At 32.4% G+C, this 22,341-nt stretch overlaps 4 protein-coding genes across 6 annotated transcripts; 2 read left to right on the top strand and 2 right to left on the bottom strand.

Moving 5' to 3' along the window:
• The first annotated feature begins 404 nt into the window (after nt 1–404).
• LOC124911624 (monogalactosyldiacylglycerol synthase 2, chloroplastic-like) lies at nt 405–3,001 on the top strand. Its single transcript, XM_047452127.1, has 7 exons — nt 405–1,133; nt 1,290–1,462; nt 1,657–1,818; nt 1,885–2,026; nt 2,100–2,324; nt 2,395–2,532; nt 2,621–3,001. The coding sequence occupies exons 1-7, from the start codon at nt 864–866 to the stop codon at nt 2,879–2,881; spliced, it is 1,371 nt and encodes a 456-aa protein (XP_047308083.1). The 5' UTR covers nt 405–863; the 3' UTR covers nt 2,882–3,001.
• A 1,067-nt stretch (nt 3,002–4,068) lies between these two features.
• On the bottom strand, nt 4,069–8,418 carry LOC124911604 (ubiquitin C-terminal hydrolase 22-like). The gene is made up of 3 exons (XM_047452106.1): nt 7,307–8,418; nt 6,999–7,123; nt 4,069–5,066 (listed from the first exon to the last, which is right to left on the bottom strand). The coding sequence occupies exons 1-3, from the start codon at nt 8,167–8,169 to the stop codon at nt 4,330–4,332; spliced, it is 1,725 nt and encodes a 574-aa protein (XP_047308062.1). The 5' UTR covers nt 8,170–8,418; the 3' UTR covers nt 4,069–4,329.
• Nucleotides 8,419–9,819: 1,401 nt separating this feature from the next.
• LOC124911921 (thiamine-repressible mitochondrial transport protein THI74-like) lies at nt 9,820–12,975 on the bottom strand. Its single transcript, XM_047452455.1, has 8 exons — nt 12,816–12,975; nt 11,315–11,713; nt 10,940–11,157; nt 10,806–10,873; nt 10,596–10,697; nt 10,401–10,518; nt 10,200–10,335; nt 9,820–10,117 (listed from the first exon to the last, which is right to left on the bottom strand). The coding sequence occupies exons 1-8, from the start codon at nt 12,894–12,896 to the stop codon at nt 10,037–10,039; spliced, it is 1,203 nt and encodes a 400-aa protein (XP_047308411.1). The 5' UTR covers nt 12,897–12,975; the 3' UTR covers nt 9,820–10,036.
• A 5,016-nt stretch (nt 12,976–17,991) lies between these two features.
• Nucleotides 17,992–21,916, top strand: LOC124911204 (translocase of chloroplast 90, chloroplastic). 3 transcript variants are annotated; one of them, XM_047451657.1, is made up of 3 exons: nt 17,992–18,328; nt 18,653–18,784; nt 19,470–21,916. In XM_047451657.1, exons 2-3 carry the CDS (start codon nt 18,658–18,660, stop codon nt 21,638–21,640), a joined length of 2,298 nt encoding a protein of 765 aa, XP_047307613.1. In that variant the 5' UTR covers nt 17,992–18,328; nt 18,653–18,657; the 3' UTR covers nt 21,641–21,916. The 3 variants fall into 3 exon arrangements, with proteins under 3 accessions (XP_047307613.1, XP_047307612.1, XP_047307611.1); XM_047451656.1 differs by lacking the exon at nt 17,992–18,328 and having other exon boundaries at nt 18,614–18,784; nt 19,479–21,916; XM_047451655.1 differs by lacking the exon at nt 17,992–18,328 and having other exon boundaries at nt 18,614–18,784.
• The last annotated feature ends 425 nt before the right edge of the window (nt 21,917–22,341 follow it).

The raw sequence follows: 22,341 nt of genomic DNA, 5'->3' as shown, positions 1-22,341 counted from the left end.
TTAATTAATAAAAAATAGTAAAGAGATTAATTGACTGATTAAAGAAAATAAAAAAAAATTCACAAAAATATAATATAAGAAATAAAATTAAAAGTAAAAATAATTAATTAATTAATTAATAAAAAGAAAGAGTGTAAAAATAAATATTTAATTAAAAATATATATATTTAAAAAAAAATATGAAATGAACTTACATACTATCTAAATGACATTTTTTCCTTTTTCTTTATACTCACGTCATAATAAATTTGTCTAAATGTGAAAAGAGTGAAGGTAGAAAGAAATAAGGAAGAAAAACCATGGAAATATTTGAGAGCTCAAATAAATATTAATGGCGTTTTCTTTATTAATAATGTAGTTGAATTCGTCTTCCTTCTCTCCTCTCTATAGAGTATAGAGAGCATTGTAAAAGATTCGAATCTGGGTTAAGAACATTCCTATTTCCCGGCCCCCCCTTAAACCCATCGAATCCGACGGTTACAAACGCCTCTCACGTCTCAACATAGCCGTCAAAAACTCACACCCTGGCATCATCATTGGATCTTCTCTCTTCCATATATTGCCAACTCGGACCGTCTATTTCTCAGTCTTATGATCCTTGTCCTCATATATCCCTAAATTTCTCTCCCCCAACCCAACCCAACCTCAAATCTCATTTCTTTTCATGGGTTTTGTCCAGTTTCGTGAATAAATTGAAGGGTTCGAGCTGATTTCCCGGGCCTGTTGACCCAAGAACAGATATTTGATTTTCTGGGGTTTCAATTCCATTCTCTTTTGGTCGGAGTTCACGTTGTTTCAGGACACACTACTCCTCTTCCGGTTGGTGTGTCCTGTGTGCACACAATTTCAATTTCCCCCCCATCATGTCGACTTCGACTTCGCCTAGGAAATCGATTGAAACGGTCTTCCAACGAGTTGGGGTGTATGGATTTGGTGGGAGCCGACAGAAAAGGTGCAAACTTGAAATCGAAGGAGACGATGAAGACGAAGATGGAACCATGGAATTAGTTCAGATTGGTGCTGAAAGGACGAAGAATGTTCTCATCTTGATGAGCGATACAGGCGGCGGTCATCGAGCCTCTGCTGAAGCCATTCGAGATGCATTTGCTATTGAATTTGGTGATCAATATAGGGTGGGTGTGTGGGTTGGATTCATATTTTCTTATTATCTAAGTTTCAACCTCGATCTTATCGAATGGATCTAACTATAATTTCTTGTTTTTTTCTTAAGATTTGACTATCAGATTCAGATCCAATCTTTGCTTATAGATTTTATTGATTGAAATCAGGTATTTGTCAAGGATGTGTGGAAAGAGTATGCAGGATGGCCATTAAATGACATGGAAGGATCATACAAGTTCATGGTTAAACATGTTCAGCTTTGGAATCTTGCATTTCATAGTACTTCTCCTCGTTGGGTTCATTCATGTTATCTTGCTGCTCTCGCTGCCTTTTACGCCAAGTAAATTCATCTCATCATTTGGCTAACTTTTTTTTCACACTTTACTCAATCATAAATGTTATTGATTAAAAGTTTCTATCTTTTGAAAAGTTGATTAGATATTAAATATTGTTATTATTGCTGTTGTTGTCATTTAATCATTCAATTTGTAAGATTGATGATCTGTTTATTATTATTAATATTGCAAATTGAAGGGAGGTTGAAGCTGGATTGATGGAGTATAAACCAGATATTATCATTAGTGTACATCCTCTAATGCAACATGTTCCATTATGGGTTCTTAAATGGCAAGGGCTTCAAAAGAAAGTCATTTTTGTAACCGTCATTACAGATCTTAACACCTGCCATAGAACATGGTGAGAGCCCTAGACAATTGTCATTTTCATGGATCATTTTATCATATCATCAAAATTCTGTTTCAGGTTTCACTATGGAGTGAATCGGTTGTATTGCTCGTCACAAGAAGTGGCCAAACGGGCTTTGCAAGATGGGTTAGTTGAATCTCAAATACGCGTATTTGGATTGCCAATCCGACCCTCTTTTGTCCGGGCTGTTCTCAACAAGGTAGTATCATATAAAATGTTCATTCAATCATATCTTGTTTTGAACTAATAATGGATGTTGAATGTTTATATAGGATGACTTGAGACAAGAACTCGAGATGGACCCAGAATTGCCTGCGGTTTTACTAATGGGAGGAGGTGAAGGAATGGGTCCGGTTAAGAAAACTGCAAAGGCTCTAGGAGAAGCTCTTTATAATAAGGAGCTTAAGAAACCAATTGGGCAATTGATTATCATTTGTGGCCGCAATAAAGACTTAGTTGCTACACTAGAATCACTCGAGTGGAAGATCCCCGTGAAGGTATTATATTTTTTGGATTGAGAAACATAAAACAGACATTTATAATAAACCTTATGGCATTGTATATCAGGTTAGAGGTTTCGAGAAACAAATGGAGAAATGGATGGGTTCTTGTGACTGCATTATCACAAAGGCAGGACCAGGTACAATTGCTGAGGCGTTGATGCGAGGGCTACCTATAATTCTCAACGATTACATTCCCGGACAGGTATAATGAAAAAAGAAAAACACCCTTTTGCAGTTGCCCTTCAAGTAACAATGGGTTGATTATATTTAATTTTTCAAAATAAAAACAGGAAAAGGGGAATGTTCCGTTTGTGGTTGAAAATGGGGCGGGAGTGTTCACAAGAAGTTCAAAGGAAACGGCAAAGATAGTGTCGGAATGGTTCAGTACGAAAAAGGATGATTTGAAGAAAATGTCGGAGAAGGCTCTGAAACTGGCAAACCCTGAAGCTGTTTTCGACATAGTGAAGGATATAGACGAGCTGGTGAAAGAAAGAGGACCGTTATCGAAATTTCCATACATGTTGACATCTTCATTTTCAAGTTTAATTTAAAACATCAAGTATTAACCACCAGCCACCATTATATGCAATCATCTTCATTCCTCTGTTACTATTTGTGTAAAAACTTTGAATTGTATGTCTTATTGATTAAAGAGGTTGCCTTGTTGTTTCATGTCTTGTCCTGTTCTTTTTTACTTAAGCTAATTTAGGATAATTCCATTTCATTCAATTCCTTTTTTATTTGTTGTAATGTAATCAATGTTTGAAGGAATAAAAAAAATGTCCTATTTTAGAGAGTGAACTGACTTTTGACTCCTTTGGATTGTATGTATTCTCATTCACTTCAATGGGTTATTGTTAAATCTTGGAAATACTTTGGTTTGGTAGGACTCTGATTGATTATGGTTTTTAGTGAATTTGTTATTAAAAAACATCAATTTTTTGTTTGGGTAGTAGGACCAACAGCACAATATACACAGTTGGCTTTTGTCGGTGGGTCCTTATTTCCACTATTAGTGGTTGTGGTGAAGCATATAATTAAATATTCTATTTAAAATGTTAAAAACACTATAAAAAGTTATTAATATATATATAATTAAAGAATATTTTCTCACATTATTTGTCCATATCAATATTTCAATAACTATTTGAAAATAAAATAAATTATTTTTTTGGTTTAAACCCAGATCCCGGTTCTGGACGTTTCCAGTCAGTCTTGTGGTTGTATTCGATTCATGTAAATAATTCATAATGTTATTACCATGACTATATGTCGTTTTAGAAAGCTCGTAAAATTGGCTTGAAAGCTCATCACGCCTTTATGAAAAGATTCATGCACATTGTTTTTCTCTTTCATGTAATCTATTTTTTTTTCTGATGAAATGTTTTGTCTCATTGTACATTAAGAAAAAACCCAAATTTAATTTTTAATATTTCATGAACTTTTTCAAAACAAAAATACTTTTAAAAACTATATTTATATCTCTAAATTTGGACTAAAATCCATTTACAAGCAACAATTTCTCTTCTAAACTCAGATCTAGATAAAACTCCAAAAGTGTATTCAAATGGACCTTACCCATATCAGGTTAGCCCAATGACAAAAAGATTTTATTAGAATGAAATAACAAGTTTATCAATGAAACATAACTATTGAAATATTATGTCATGGATGTAACCTAATCCAGTCAGATTATAGAAAAAGAAACACAAACAGCACAGCATGACAAAAAAAGAGAGTATAAATTGAACTTCTTTTCTGTTGTCTAATAGGAATCAATCCTTCCTCCCTCCATCCCAAAAACATGGTGTTCAATCCATCATATATAGAGAGAGTTTCCTCTACATTTAAGGTTTAAAAAAAATTATAACAAAAATAATTCGAGCCGGCCCAGTTTGGAAACGAAAATACAAAACCGCGCCAAGACAGCAGTAATGCCTGCTCTCAAAACGACTAGAATATCGCAAAATAAACTTTATAAATATATCAAAACAGTCTCTTACCCAACTGTTTTTTCGCTTGCTCTGTAATACATCATCTTCTGCACATAAAAGATCATATAGCCTTGGGCAGCCCTTACAATATCCTCATTCACTCTAGTCATCCAAGCATCATCACACTTGTACCATTGATTATTCAGCCTCAAATAAGTGACATAGTGACCTGCATCTAATTTTCCAGTGTGTGTGACAACAGCAAACAGCTCAAAATCCGTCGATAGCTCCTGAGAAGAAGAAGAAGAATCGTCTTGTTCGAAAGAGAAAATCCTGTTTCCATACCGACTCCTCAAGATTGATGAAGACAGGTAAGGTGCCATATCAAGTGAAAATGGGAACTGCAGATACCTATCTACTTTCCTCGACATGTTGCGAACATGGGAATGCTCGAAACGTTTTATGTGAAAACAAGAAACTAAAGGAAGCTTTCTAATGGACATTTGTTTTAGAGATTCTTGTCTTACTTTACATTTTTGGCAGAAAAACTTTTGGTCAGAACCCAATCTCTCTGGTCTTGTGAAATGGTCCAAACACCCTATCAATGTAGATACTCCTTGGTTTTGACCAATATTCATGGACTTAGTCTTTTTTCCAGATGCTCCATGAGTAGGTTCCAAATCTAGTGAAATGTCCACACATGGATCGTAAGTTGTAGATGTAAAACCACAGGATGTACACATTACATCCGATCGTAAGATGCCAGAGAATACCTTGTGACCAATACAACAGTCTCCATTACCTGTACAACAACAATAGAATAAGCATTTAGGAAGCATATCACATAGACTGTAATCGGAAAAAACAATGGAGTACTTCAGAAATGGAGGAAGTGTGTGACATCATAGATTTTTTAATAAACCAAAGCATGGAGCAAGAGAAGGCATATGCAAATGCATGTATAATCGAATTCAAAAGCAATACAAAATGTAAGTTACAGCTGGAAAACGAGCTTCAAAAAATTTTTTTTGCTAGGAGAAGGTGGTGAGATTTGCTTGTCATTTTGAGAAAATGGCGGTCATTAACATTTAAGCAGATTTATTTCAGAAGAACAACTCAGAATTTTTATTTTTTATTTTTTTAAAGAAGGTGGTGAGATTTGAATCTTGACGTCCCTAACTCATAGATCAGGTGCGCGACACTTTGCCATTTGTGCAAATGGCACATCCTATCTGTCTTAATTTCTTCTAGCACCCTCACATTTCTAACTCATGGATAGTTACTTGTATGTAAGAAGTCGCTTTATTCAATACAATTCAAATATATGTTGATTTGAACTTTAAAACAAAACTAAAAGATTGTGCAGTAAAGTTACCAATCCATTTGAGCTAAAAACTAAGAGGTGGAAAATTCAGCTGGATATCTAGGAAAGACACAAAAAAATATCCAACCATTATAACTTAGAAGACCTGGGCGGGGTTGGTTAAAAGAACACGAGGCACAAGAAAACCCTAGAAGACTTGAGGAGAAAGGAGACTTACTGGGTGAGGCAGAAAGCAGCCTTACTCCCAAATGTAAAAACACTTGCCATCTTCTAAGACCAACAAGCCAACCTAAACCCACAGCCTGCAGGACAATAACTGGGTTACTCTTGGATTGAATAGTACTATTTTGGCCAGCACTAATTACATTGGGTTCACGTGGAAACACTATTTTCGTCAAATTTCTTATCCATGTATGGATCTAGATGAGATCTTGGAAACAAGCTATGCTTTAACTTAGTGTGACACAAATTCAAATATGTATTGATAGTTTCCCTACTGGATCCAGATTAAAAATTAAAGTGTTTCGAAATGGTATTTTGGTTTTGTACATAAATTCTTTTGTCAAACTTTTTGTCCCTTTTTATGTTTGCATTTTTTCATTTTAAAAGGGTTGGGGAGTAATGACAAGAGGGTATCACATTTTCTAGACGTGGGAACATTTGGAAGAATCGGACTAAATTGGTGCCAAATTTTGGATTGTGGTCAAGAAAATTTTTTGTGATCACAATTTTCAGCTAATTTTAGATCTTTTTTTAATCACATTGACAAATTCCCATAACAAAAGAAACTTGTATTTTAATTCAATCACACTTTTCGTACCAAATGCAAAAGAAAAGAAAAACTAACTTTCACATTTTACTTTGCTGATTTTCCAATGTGATTGTGATGGTGACAGAATACCAGATTTTCAAATAGTTCACAACGCTAATTGAAATGACTCAAGGACACCTAAGAATGATCATCAAGCTTCAATTTGACTCTCCCCTAATAACAACTCTATAAACATTCTATGCACATCATAAAGTTACAAACTCATAAAGCAAACATAAGCTTTTGGAGGACTGTCGAAACCAAAAGGGAAGACTCAGAGAAAATTGTTATGCCTTTTATTTACCCTAACAGTTATGGGAGCTCATTAGTTTGTTATATCTAAAGGCATAATAGAGATTTCTACTAATATAAAGGCCTTTCAAGTCTGATCTATATTCTTCTAAGGAATTCCTAACTTGTTACATCTATATTCTTGTTTAAACCCCATGTTCTAGAATCAAACTGTTACAAAAGTAAAAGGCTTATCTTCCACAAATAAATAGACAGGACTAAACAGATAGTGCACAGGAAGTCTAATAGTTGTCCATCCACCAAGCAATTTGATCAAGTTCATAGATGATATGTTCTTGAAAGATTACCTTGATTCTGCAGTCTTTTCTTATCCTTCTCCACTTTTTCATGAATCCCATCAAGCATGGAAATAAAAAACTCATGAGCATCTTGTTGTTCATAACTTGCAAGATTTGCTGCATGCTGCCACCAACTGTAACAGATGTAAAAAGTTAGAAAAAAGTTTTACCTATATACCTGTTGAAATTTTTCAAAGGCAGAAAGAACAGCTAATGCAGGGAAAATTTCAACAATCATGGGTAACATTCAGATATCTAACTCCATCAGATATGCAAAACCAGCATAAAAACGAAACGAAAATGGAATAGGGTAAGACCTGTAAAGAAATTTTGCTGGGCTGTATGGAGTCCTATCTCCAGAAAACACAGCCGAAAAAATTGCATCAAGATCACATGCCAAACATAGTTTTGAATTCTTATTGGCATTAGCATTAGTTGTGGCATTCTTCTTGACATCTCTAGTTTGTTGACACAGATATCTATTGTGCTTATCACTGAGAAAGTAGTTCCTCAACGGCGGTGTATGAAGCAATGCTTGCAAAACAGAGTTCATAAAACATGTATTCCCTAGATTATTAAGACCTCTCAATCCCCAAGGAAGCTCAGATGAAGTAACATTTCCAGTCATTTGATTCAAAGGAAGGGCATTAGTAACAACAATAGCCCTTTCTCTAGAATCAGGCACCCACGGTCTATAATCCACACGTCGTCGCTTCCGAATGTTATCCACCAGCGGCAAAGTAATACCCGATTCCCCTCCAACTCCAAGCGTAGACGCAGCTGTCTGAGCAAGAACAACAGCAGCATCAAAATCACAATCATAAACCTGATCACGACAGACACAACAAAACAACTCCGCTCGATCCACGTCAACCGAGATCTCATGCCCAGCCGTATCCGTCGCGTGCGACGGCGCGTGTGTATAACAACTCACAGTAGCGCAAGCGATACAAGCGTATAACCTTGTCTGCGTCGACGAATCGCATGAAATGCAAAGGGGTATCTCATGTGGGTCTCGTCTGATTGCAGCCAGACCCAGTGGACGAACCCTGATACACTCCTGCAAGGCTCGAAACGCTGACGTCCCGTGCCGAGATAGGAACTCCGATAGATGAAGACATGGGTTTGGGGTAATGGGTACGGTTCGCCGTAGCTGACATTGAAGAGTTTCTTGATCCATTGTCTATTACAGAAGCAAATGATGTACAATACATGCGTAAATCTTCGATTTTGAGTGATACCCTTGTATTTATATCTCGATTGATTGCGGAAGAGAGAGAAGAATCAAGAAATGGAAAATGCAATGCGGCAGAGAAATGAATCTGCGTTAAGGGTTTCAAGTTTAGTCTGAAGAATCGCTTCATCATATCTGTTTTCTTTCCCTCATTGAATATGGTGCCGAAATTTTATTATTTTAAATTATTTACAATCATTTTTCTACTCAATTTTGATCCATATCGGAAATCATAGTATTAGCAAATTCGTGTTTTTCTATTCTCTAATAAATAAGTTAAAATAAATGATGCATTTTATTATATTAAGCACATGAAAAACACTATAAATTAGTTGTTGTGTAAAATACTAATTAGTTTATCGTGCTAATTATTTGTATTAATATTTATTATTAAACTAACATTATTTTTTTCTTTTATAAGTACTTTTATTTCAACAAACACCAAACTTTATTCATATTAATACCACTACAATTAATTAATTATAAGTTTAAAATATTACCCAACCAAACAACTAAATATCTAAATATACAAAAGAATGACAGAACTAGTGAGGCCTTTCAGGAGCCTAGGATGGATTGTCAAAAGAATGTCACAAATGTCGTAATGATAATGAAATTAAAGGGTTAGGTCAAACATTATAAACATTGGAAACATCACAAATAACACCAAAACTTAAGAAACATTGATTACAAATCTACATTCAACAAACTCAAACATTTATGGTCTTGGAATGAATCTGAAACATCAACAAGCCCCTCCACAATCAAAAGTGTCTTGCTTCTGTTAGAGCTGAAAAATGATATCCTTATTAGAGGCCACAAAATAGGCACGACCAAACCATTGAAGAACCTTAGTCACGTTGAGTGATAGATTCGATCCCCGAGAAGATCAATATCTCCGGACAAAATCATAATCAACAACAATTCCTACAAAAAAAAATAAGAAAAACAAGATGATTTCACTAATTGAATTCAAAAAATTGAGAAGATAACAACCCGATGAAATAAATCTAATAAAAACATACCAAAATAAAAAGGCTAGAAAAAGAAAAGAAATGAATTTGACGACGATCATGAAGACCGCGCCGACGCCGAAATAAGAAATTTCTCGTAGAGGAGTGTTTCTCAAAGAGGATATCACGAAACTGCGGCTACAATTAGGTTTCTCTATTTTTCTTATGAATTGAAATATGATAACCCTAATTAAACAAAGCCCAATTCATTGTTATGAGTGTCGGCCCCGAGAATTGGGCCGTCCTAAATTTTGTTTCGTTTTAATTTTTTAAATAATTTTTAACATAATATTCTTTATTTTATTTTAATATATATATAGTATCATTATATATTATTATCTTAAAATTTATATTAAATAAGGTTATTGAAATAATCTACTACTATTTCGAACAAGACATTTCCTATTCTTGCACATTAATATATAGTTTAAGTGAAAGTTGACATAAAACCTCAATAATTAATGTAGGTGCTATTTAACTTAATTTGTGCATATACACATAGATTAATAACTTAGAGTTACATTCATCTTATTAATTTATTTGAAATACTCCAACTAACTAAAGAAGGCCTTAATTATTCAAATACAAGAAATAAAAAAGTGAAGGGAAAGAAAGAGATGAAGAAAATAAGCAAAAATGACAAGTCATTTAAGTTAAATGATTGATCTTGACATATTTGCAATTATCTCCTTCTGGTTACAAAAACCAGTTCTTTATATTTATATGATCAGTTAATTAAGAGTCAATTGAAAGTGATGATCATTACACCTTCTTAACAAAACATTTAATTAATTAATTAATTAGAAGCAAAGCCTTGGATATAATTTCAGCTTTTGCCATAACCAATCAGAGAAGCTAGCCATCACAAACCCCATAAATACCTGCAATTTAAACACTCCAAATTTCAATCTTAATTGTTAATGTTTTAAAAAATTTTAAAAACATATTATTAAATAATCTTACAAGAGTTGCTCCAACTATATAAACAGCCGAATACCGCTGGCCGTGGATCACCATGTCGGCTACCATGGCCAGAGGTATGGTTAAGGACACGCCTAAAGCAGCCACTAATGGAGTCGTCCAAACCACTCCCAATGCCCTGTTTTGTCACAAAAGAATGAATTATTTGAAATAATTGTGTGATTTATTCGATAAATTTTGTACCAAAAATAATCGCAGACAAAGCTATTGACAAAGCAATTTGCAAAGAGCAATCCTTCCACTTTAGCTGTGTGAGGGAACTTGAACTTTACTTCAATACCCATTGCAGAAAGAGGCCATACTGCAACCATTAAAAATAAATAATATAAGGCATAATTCAATTAGATTGAAATAAATAAATAAATAATTATAACTCACTTAGCCACCAAAGTGCAAAAAGAGTGATGAATCCAATGTAACCATATAGCTTTTGCATATCCACTTTCTCTCCTTTCTCTCCAGTAGTCTTCTTAAGAAGCACTAATTAAAATAAACATTCAATTTTTTAAATTTTTTTTTGAAGAACACATCAAAATAATATGATGAAAAAACAACCTATATATGTTAATTAGATTTTAATTTAGATACCAGTAAACAATGCATAAGTTATGGCAGACATGAGCGCGAAAAGATCTCCCGAAACTGATGTTTTTCCCCTGAAAATTTTCGATAAATCAAAAATTAATTAACCATTGCGATTAAAATAAAGTTAACCTACTTACTCGAATTTGCTCAAATGTGATTTATCTTTGGACCATGTCTTTCCTAGCGTGGTCAATGCGACACCAGCCATGCTAACAAACACGGAAATCGCTTTCACCAAAGTAACTGTATCTTGTTTAAGAATCGCACTAAAAAACAGCGTGAAAAGGGCTGAAGTTGCTGTCAATACCGTCGTGCTCGCTACACTTGTTCTCGCCAATGCAGCATTGTTCAAATACTTCAAAATTAATAAACAAATTAAACAAACAATTTAAAAAATGTTTGGCTTACGTGGCCATGACATGTCAGCAACACGAGTGCAATAATAGCTGACATGGCACACATGTGGTGATGACGTGGCAACACCTAATTTTAAACATATTTGAAAATTTCACCTCTGTTGTGAACCAAAGAGGGGCAAGAAGAAGGGCTAATCTTGCAATTTCCTTGGTTGTAAGTTCTCGGGTTTTTTCGATGATGATTAATCCTGATCCACCTATAGGTTCGGATGCTAAGGCAACCGTGCCCTCCTCCAAAGACTCGGGTTCGGATGGATATTCAGTTGGTTTGGAAACAATAGGTTCCAGCATAATCTCAATGGCTTTAACAGGAGAATCAAGAACAGAGGATGAATTGGATTTGTCATCTTCTTCTTGATCACTACTTCTATTGGAATTGAATCCAAAGAATTTACATAATCCATTTGTAATGAATGCTATGGGAATGTAAAGCACCAAAAGTGATGTCCCTAGATATGCTATAGCAAATGGATGTTCATATTCTTTAAATATTTCCTGCAATCAAAAGAAAAAAGATAATAATTCTTTTATTTATTTAATAATAATCCATAAGTGATATAATGATCCAATCCTCCCATTACTTTACTTTATTCAGAATCTGAAAAAGGAATTCAACACAACCCATACTAAACTGCAAAGGGACTAAATGATATCGCAGTCACTATCTTTTTTTTGGTTTTGTTTTGTTTTGAAAAAAAGTTTTTTCTCTATAAATCAATGATGACATGAACGTCGCATTCACAATTGAAAAAAATCAAACCAGTACAAGTAAGTTATGACATATGTAGTCATAAACGAAATATCGAAATAAAAAACATCTACGAGTGCAATAATTAAAAAGAAAAAAAGGGTAAATAAGCATGATAATTAATGAAAAAAAAATATGAGCACCAAAAAAACAAACTCCTTTAGTTGTGGATGGAAATCCACCCAAGAACAGCCAAAGTGATCATCTACTTTAGGCTATAGAAAGCACCCACTACACCAAAAAAAAGTGAATTATCATTGAACATTTTTTATTTATTTATTTATTTATTTTTGACTTGCCTTGAATTGACCAAATTTTTAAATATCAGACAAATATAGATTTTAATTGTTATAAAGTTGCCCGGATATGATTGGAGGCAATTAACTTATGTTTTTATTATTATTATTATTTATGAAAAACTCGTATCTAATTAGTGATAGAACCTAAAAATTTAGGTCAAAATTAGTTTCAATAAAATAAATAAAGTGAAATGGAAGCTATCAAATCAAATAAATAAAGCATTCAGTCTATAATTGCACGAGTGTTTAATATTTTTTACCCATATATAATTTACCCAAAAAAGAGAAATTATTGACGTCCATTCTTATAATAATATCTAGTAAATTAAAGCCATATATATCCAAGATAAACATGCATGATGTATCATTTTGCTTTCTTAAAGTTAAAAAATAATAAAAAAAATCATCATACACCACCATCATAATTAAAACACTATATGTTGTATAATGAATCATATATTCTTTTTATTTTAAAGAAATGCAATAATCAAAACACAACAAACATAAAAAACAATTGATTAAATTAACATAAGAAGAGTTTTGAAGTGACCTGAGTAACTTCTGAAGATGTCACCCACAAGATGATAACAATAAGTATGAATGCTAAACCAGCTTTGTATCTCAAACCCATGATTCGAATACCTTAAAATATCAGAAAATTAAGATAGAAATTAATTAGTAATCTCTTTCTCTCTCTAGGGTTTTGAATTATGATCAGCTCTCTCTCTTAATGATGAACAATACTAGAGATATATATAGAGAGAGAAACAGAGATAAAAAAAAAAGATTTTGGAAACTGTTACTCGATTCTTAACCAGCACGTAAATGCTTTGTAGCTTTAAGTAGTTTGATAACACTTTTGCCCACTTTTCTGTCCTTATTTAGAGCATATGGAAATGGCATTATCTCAAAGTTAAACACTATATACTCACTATCCTTTTTAACACAATTAGTAACAAATTAAATTAGCTAGCCTACATATATTATTTTAGAAATTCAATGGTTGATCTATAGTCAACTTTAATCAAAAAAGTGAGAAAGCTTATTTTTTAGATAATGTAATATCTACAAATTTGTCATCTAGCTTCCACATTTGTTATATATCCATGATATTTTGTATTGTAATTATCTTGATTATCATGTATGAACGCAATGTGTGATAGATTGTATAACATATATGTTTGTTACAAGGACCTATAAATGTCAAATGATTAGATCACCTATATGGTTTTTATTATTTTGATGCTCTTTAATTTGTGATTTGTATTGAAACTTATGACAATTCAATTAACACGTTTTTATTAGTTTTTCACACAAGAAATTTTAGATTAGGGAACTCATTTTATACCAAATTTTTATGTTTGTCTCAAATGCCAATTAGTTTGATTTTGCAAGACTTCTATGTTGATTTTTTTTTTTCAATCTATCAAGATAATTTGTAAATATTGATAATATTTTTGTGTTAATTAGTATATTTGAGATTGCCTTTTGACATCTTTAATGGTTAATTATTAGTACTTAGGTTGCATATTCTCATTCATTTAGATTTTCATGAGAATGTATGTAAATAATATGAGAAATGATATTTTCAACGACAAGTTAGCGAAAGCAAGACCACGAATCCTACGTGGCCTTGCCAGCTAGGAGAAAGAAAAAATAAAATTAAAAATAAAATTGAAATTTTCTATTTCCCCCAAAAACCAAAATCCTATTTTTTCTCTCTCTTTTGTTTCATTTTCTCTCTTTCTCTTTTGTTTTATTTTTCCTAAATTCACCGGCAATTCTCTTCTTTCATTTTCACCGACTTCTCTTCCGATCGATCGAAATGGTAAGACTTCTTCAATTTATAAAACGTTTCATTTTTTTCCAAAACCAAAACCCCCACGACAATCTCTCTTTATTTCTCGTTTCAATTTCCCAAAACCCAACCCACTGTCGATCTTACTGAAACGTTTCATCGACTTCTTCTCTTCCGATCGATTGAAATAGAAAGTCTTTTTTCTTTCTTTCGTTTATCTTCCGTTCGAAATGATTGTCATATCAATATTTATGTTTAACGTTTATGGTTTAACTGTTGAATCGATTTAGATTAGGGTTGTAAAAGATCTGGATCTTCATACATGACCTATAAATCAAATTAACATTACAATAAGATTATTGGTTTAAAAAAGAAATAAAATAGCCATAAAAGATCGTATAGAAACCATTTCGGAGTTTGAATTAATCACCCAGAAATACTAGTTTTGGGATTAAAAATGCTGGTTTCGGGACCAGAAACGGCCATTTTGGAAAGAAAAAAATTCCGAAATAAGTGGTTTCGGGACCAGAAATGGCTATTTTTTACAACCCTAATTGAAATTAGTTCTGCAGCTAAACCCATAACAACAGCCAAACATTATATAATCATACTTTCGGGTCCCGAAACCACATTTTCGGGACCCATAACAACCAAACATTATATAATCATACTTTAGGCACCCGAAACACCCTATTTCGGATCCCGAAACCACACTTTCGGGATCCTTAATTCAACAAACATGATATAATTCCACTTCTGGGTCCCGAAACCACACATTTCAGGTCCCGAAACAACACTTTCGGGACCCTTAATTCAACAAACATTATATAATCCCACTTTCGGGTCCTTAAACTATCCATTTCGGGTCCCGAAACCACACTTTCAAGACCCTTAATTCAGCAAACATTATATAATCATACTTTCGGGTCTCTAAATCATCCATTTCCGGACCCATAATGCAGCAAATACACAATAATCATAGTTTTCTATCGTTAAAATCATTAAAATTCCTAACCCTAACCGCAAAAACCTAAACGATCTTTAAATCATCAAAATGATCTACGATTCTAAAAGAGAATATGTTATTTACCTTGTCCTTAGAGATCTGGGAGATCTTTGGAGTCTTGCATGGAGATGTACCTGGATCACCAGCCTGAAAAAATAGTATGAAGTGAACACGAAGGCACAAATGAAGTGAACATACATGAAGGAGTTTTCTTACCATTTTCGATCGAATGAAGATGAAGAAATAGAAGAAGTCGGGGATGCCGGAGAGAAAAATCGCCAGAGAAGAAGTCGGGATTCGTCGGAAGTGATAAATGAAAAGAAGAAAGAAATGGAAGAAGAAAGAGGGGGAAACTGAAACATTTAATTTTTTATTTTTGTTTTGCTTTTTCTCTCTCCTAGCTGGCAAGGCCACGTGGAATTCGGCATTGCTTTCGCTAATGAGTCGTTGTGTTTATCAATACTCAAATAATATATATATATATATATATATATATATATATATATATATATATATATATATATATATATATATATATATATATATATATATATATATGTTAATTTACAGATATTTTAATTAATATACATATAAACGAGTCATATTTTATAGAGTTATCCCTGATTGGAAAAGTACAACTTTGGAGCTGGAGCAATGTTTGGGCAAAATAAAATTAAAATTTATATCACGATGTTGGCAGCTAAAGTCTATATACATAGTTACATACACTTTCCTTTTCCTCTTTTTCTTAATTATTACTGTTTTAACTTTTTTCGATTTTATCTATATCAATATAAATACAAAAAGTAATATTGGGTAATTTGTTTATATTTGTCTGATTAAAATATATAACCCCTTTTATTTAAAAAAAAAATGGTTAAAATATATACCCTATAATGTTAAATTGGATGTGAGAAGTCTTTTAACTGTATTTGAACAAAAGTAGAGTTTTAACTGTATTTGAAAAAAAAAAGTTATATTTTACACTCTAAAGGGTTTTGGGATGCTTGAACTGATTTGTGCAAGTGGATAAGAAGTGGTTGAGGTCCATGTTGTGAACCAATTATTCTTCAAATTACACAAAACAATGATTTATCTTAATTGTTTTAAACGTGGTTATCTTATTATTTATAAATATTTAAAAATAAATTTTATGTCACTAATTTTATTATTAAATTTTAGCGAAGGAATGGTGTTGACTACCGTTTTATAAATTCGGTAGTCAAAACTTAAAACCCTCACTTCACTATAAATGATCTCAAAATGGTGAATGTGAAATCTCTAAGAAATCTCAATTTAACAATTTGACCATAGAATAAAATAACAATCTTCTCCAATAGTGACCCGAAATACAAATTATTAATTTAGACGAGGTTAAATGGTCTATTTATGTTACACTAACTTTTTAACTTTATTAATATTATGTATATATTTATTAACTTTCTATATTTAACCGTAATCTTTACTCATTCATTTAATAAAATTAAGATAAAATTAATTATACATTAATAATTCATACACAATAAATAATTTAATAATACATTTAAATAAACAAATATATTATAATAAAATAAACATTATTAATAAAAAACACTTATACACGTACATATAACATAAAAATTATAAATTTATAAATTATAAATTATAAAATATAAAATATATCGTAAAAATATAAAATAAATTATAAATTATAAAATAAATTAGATAAAATTTCAAGTACAATATAATTTAATGATTTAATTATACTTTTAAAAAATATTACAACTTTTTTTTATTTGTTAAAAGTAAAAAAAATAAAATTGTAGATTCAAGGGTCATTTTGAAAAAATGGCCAAATGAAAGAATGAATAGTGTTAAAGCAAAAACAGGAACACACATTTTACATTTAGAATTTGCGTGGCTGTTGGAGAATGTGTTTTAGAGAGTTGTGTGTAATAATATAATACAATATTTAATACTTTACAGTTTAAACTTTAAAATCCACTACCATCTTAAATTTTAATTCTAACACTCTAAAAGTAAACCCTAAATAATGACCACCTTGATCTTAAAACTTTATAAATCTTAAACCCTAAACTAAAAACTACATATCCTTTAAATGAATTAAAAATTATATATATTATATTATTGTTTACTGAGTTAATTTTTAAAATAAAAACGTCATTTGTTCTCTTATAAATTTTTGATTTTACAATTTTAAGAGTGTAAATTATTTTGATTTTACGAAAATAAAATGAATTTATATTTATAAATTTTGTAACTATAATCTTTTCTAAATATTTTTAGATTAATTTTATACTTAATTAAATAATAAAAATAATATATAATTAATATTCTTCCCTTATAAATAGTTAATTGAATAGGAAAGCATTTTGAAGTTTAACTTCTTATAAAAAGTAAAGTGAAAAAAAAATTGGACTTTCCAAGATTGGGCTGTCAAAAAGAAAAAAAAAAGAGAGTTTTGGGCTTATCTAAAGTTTCAATGTTTATAATTAACGGGCCTTCTTAAGGCCTTTCAGATTTCAGATTGTAAATATTTTAATTAAGATAATCATAATTCATAATTCATAATATTTTAAGTATTAATATTACAACTTTCTTTTTTAAAAGGTCTGTATATTAAAAAATATTACAACACTTTAAATTCAAAACTTTAAATTCAAAGTTTACTTAAAATAGTTGCATTTATAAATTCAATTATTTTAAATAATAATTTTTTTAGTTATATCTATCATAATTAAGTTTAACATAATAAATGAATAATAATCAAAACAATTCTATAATATATTAAAGTTTAAATGAACTTTTTGTTTACTTTCCTTTTCTTGTTTTTATTTTTATTTTTATTTTAAAATAAAATAAAATAATTTAATTTAATTTTCTTTTATCTTCTTCCTCCTCCAGTCCTCCTTCACTCTCTCTCTCTCTCTAGAAATATATTAGAAAACAAAATCTTAGGGCTCAAAATCACCAATACGTCGATTTTCATGTCTTATCTGGTTATCTCAATCTTCTCTCTTTCTTGTTCCTTCCGATGAAAACATCTTCAAATTGTTCAATCTATCTATCTGGAATTTAACGAACCGGAGCTCCAATTTTGATAATCTCAAACACCTTCGTTATCATTTCGCCGCGGCGGAGATTTAGCTTAATCTGTTCAGGATAACCGTCCGTGGTGAGATTTCTTGAACCTGATGGAGACGACGAGGAATTTCACATTTTAAGAGAGAATTTTAGTTGCAAGTTTCTTATTAGTCAGGTAAAGAATCATCCCTATCATTAAGCTAATGAGACTAGTTCATTTTCTGCTGATGAAGTTCGATGTAGTGAGAATGTGGATTATTAATCTTGAGATTCTTGGCTTTTCTCTGTAATTAATGACATGCCAAAATAGATGAACATATAGACGGTTTCTGTTTATGGATAACAGTTTAACAATCTAGAGCATGTCAAATCAGTCTATTATGAAATATTTTGCTTACTGTTAGAACTTCTTTTCTGTATGCATTGACTTTGTTGATTGTTTATTCTCAATTTGAGAGCAATAGACAAGCAATGATTAATTTGGTGATTCAATATTCAGGAAGAATGATGGGAATTAAAGGATGGATGCTTTCCCAGCTAATATCTAATTCGATTGTCTCATCTAGACCTTTGTTGAATAGCGATAGTGTTTCTAATGGTGAACGTTCAGACGATGAAATTGGTGAACAAGGTACCCCTGCCTTTACTTCTTCAGTGCAAAACTGATAGTTATCCTTTTTTATATATATATAATATACATTTCAACAAATATCTGTTTTACCTTTCCATGTTACTATTCTGCATTTTTTTGCTGGTAAAGAGATAAGTCGATGAATACTGTTCTCACCTAGCGGTTCATTCCTAGATTTGGTTTTATTAATTAACTAGATAGTTGTGTATCATCTTCTTTGAAGATTTGGTTTTATTGGCCAAATTTATATTATTTCAATATAACTTTTGGTTACCTAAAACCCTTTCTCATTATGTTCATTTTCTGTGTTGATGCCTCTAATAGTCTAATAACTTGATGGGTTCTAATCTAGGGTGTTAACTCACCACCCATAGTAGCTCAAGTGGATAAGGTTTGGACTCGAGAGGTTGTTGTCTCTAATTCGAATCTCACTGAAAACACTTGATTGAAGTGGAGGTCATGACCCTCCTGATAATCTCTGGTTAAAAAATCTAGGGGGTTAACTCAGATATGTAAAATTATGCATAATTCAATCTGTTGTAGCCACCTTCAAATCTGGGCTAAACCTTCAAAAGGAGTTTTATTTTTAAGGAATATTATTTCCCAAATTATTGGCTATTATACCCTCCTGAAACCTGACAGATAGAGTTCTTTCTGTTGCCTGTAAAATTTAATAATCTTGCAGGGGTTGCAGATGTTGATTCATCCCTGTCTTCAGTTCCTGGCCAGGAGAGTTCACGTCATTGCCATTCGGTGGAATGTTCAAATCAGCCTTGTTTCAATGCTGATGAAAACAATGTGAATCCACTGGGGAAGATAGACAATCTTCGGATTAAATTTTTCCGTATTCTCCAGCAACTTGGACAATCTCCCGACAATATAGTGGTGGCAAAAGTCTTGTATCGTATTCACCTTGCATCTTTGATCCGTGCTGGAGAATCAGATCTAAAGGGAGCAACTCTCACAACTGAAGGTGCTAGAAACCTAGCCATGAAACAACAAGCAACGGGTATTCCCAAGCTGGATTTCTCATTCAGAGTTCTTCTACTGGGTAAAACAGGATCGGGTAAAAGCGCAACCATAAACTCCGTACTCGAACAGATCAAAGCTACTACTAACGCATTCCGGCCTGCTACTGATCGAGTTCAAGAGATTCATGGAACTACCAACGGAATTAAAATATCCTTTATCGATACCCCTGGTTTATTACCTTCGTCCGCAACTACTTTCAGAAAAAATAGGAAAATCTTGTACAGTATAAAGAGATTCATCAAAAGATCCCCTCCTGACATTGTCTTGTACTGTGAACGTCTTGACTCGTTAAACATGGGATTCAGTGATTTTCCCTTGTTAAAACTTATTACAGACGTCTTCGGTTCTGGGATTTGGTTCAACACCATTCTAGTCATGACTCATTCAGCCTCACTTCTTCCTGAAGGCCCCAATGGGTATCCAGTTACCTTTGAATCTCATATTACAAATTGCAGCGAATTGATGCAGCAATTTATTCATCAAGCAGTTTCCGATTCAAAAATTGAGAATCCTGTCCTTCTAGTTGAGAATCACCCCGGTCTGAGAATTCTTCCAAATGGACAGATCTGGAGATCTCAGTTCTTGTTATTATGTGTTTGTACGAAAATACTGAGCGATGTGAACAGTATCCTTCAGTTTGGGGATAGTATTGAACTTGGCTTAGGCTCCTCACAGTCACGACTGCCTTCACTTCCCCACCTTCTCTCATCCTTCCTACGAAAACATTCCATATCCGATTCCTATGCAGCTAATATAAATTCTGAAGACATCTCTTCCTCAGATTCCGATGAAGAATACGATCAACTCCCACCTATTCGGATCCTGTCGAAATCCCAGTTTGAGAAACTGACCAAATCACAGAAAAAAGACTATCTCGATGAGCTGGATTACAGGGAGGTCCTCTTCATGAAGAAGCAATTGAAAGAAGAACGTAGGATGCGGGAAAACAGGAATCCTGAAGAGAATTTGGATACCCCAGAAGCAGTTCCATTACCAGATATGGCGGTTTCTCCAAGTTTCGATTCTGATTGCTCTGTTCATCGATATCGTTACCTTGTAACAGGCGACCAGTGGCTAGCAAGACCTGTTCTCGATCCTCATGGATGGGATCACGATGTGGGATTTGATGGGATAAATTTGGAAACATCCGTCGACTTAAAGAATAATATAGTTTTATCGGTTGCTGGACAAATGAACAAGGACAAAAGGGATTTCAACATTCAGTCAGAATGTGCTGCAGTCTATGTCGATCCTACTAGAGGACATTCGTACAGCCTCGGGCTTGATTTACAATCTGCTGTTAAAGATTTGATGTGTACAGTTAACAGCAATGCAAAGTTAAAATTGCTAAAACACAATACGACAGAGTTTGGGGTTTCGGTTACATCTTTTGGCGATAAACAGTTTTTGGGTGTAAAAGTAGAAGACAGTATTTCTGTAGGGAAGAACATGAATTTGTTAATAAACGCGGGTCGAATGGGAGGTTGTGGACAAGTTGCATATGGTGGGAATCTGGAAGCTACTATAAGGGGTAGAGATTATCCTGTTAGAGATGAGAAGGTTAGCCTGACAATGTCCATTTTATCGTTTAGCAAAGAAATGGTTTTAGGTGGAGGGGTTGAGTCGAACTTACGTGTAAGCCGAGGCACTAAATTGTCAATTAGTGCCAACTTGAATAGTCGAAAGATGGGTCAGGTTTGTTTAAAGACTAGTAGCTCTGACCATGTTGAGATAGCGTTTATTGCAATCTTATCGATCTTTCGGGCTTTGCTAAGAAGAAGACATGCAGATGAGTCCAGCTCAGCCCTACGGAAAGTTGGATAAAAATCCTTCTTTTTTTTCTGATGGGGTTAAATTTTGACCTGTAAACCGAGGTGCTGAATGTATACAGGTTAAAGATTTCAGCGAATAAGAGATGGCAATGCCAACTGAAAGGTATTATACTGTCGTTGTTATGATTTAATACTAATAATTGTTCGCTTCATATAATCGCGTTTTGTAATTGTTTTGTCGTATTGATAGAAGACGCAATGTGTTCAGATTTTAGTTTTCAAAACAAATGATTTTATCTTAAGAATTGATTACAGGGTTCGATATTGATGACAAACTGTCTATAAATATGTGTAAACACTTTTCATCTTTGGCCGGTTCGAATTGGAGTTATTTAAGGCTATTTAAATAAGTTATGATTTTAAGTATGTAAAGTTTGTAATTTTTCTTAAAATATTTCAAAATATTAATATATAATGATAAAATAAAAAATAATAATTTTAAATAAATATATTTTAGTTAATGGATTTAGGGATGAATGACATTTCATGAGATTGTGTGAAACAGATACCTAAGTATATTAATATAAAAAATAAAATGTTTTTTTATTAAAGTTTAATGGTAATTTTTATTTATCTAATTATTATAAATATCATTATAAATCCACCTTCTATTCTAATTTTTTTTTTTTTTTTTTAAAAAGTTATTTCTCTTTTCATTTTTTTTTAATAATAAAAAATATAATTTTCTTTCAT

Source organism: Impatiens glandulifera, chromosome 8 (genome assembly GCF_907164915.1).
Source record: "Impatiens glandulifera chromosome 8, dImpGla2.1, whole genome shotgun sequence".
Taxonomy (NCBI): domain Eukaryota; kingdom Viridiplantae; phylum Streptophyta; class Magnoliopsida; order Ericales; family Balsaminaceae; genus Impatiens; species Impatiens glandulifera.
This window is presented reverse-complemented; position numbering and strand designations above follow the sequence as displayed.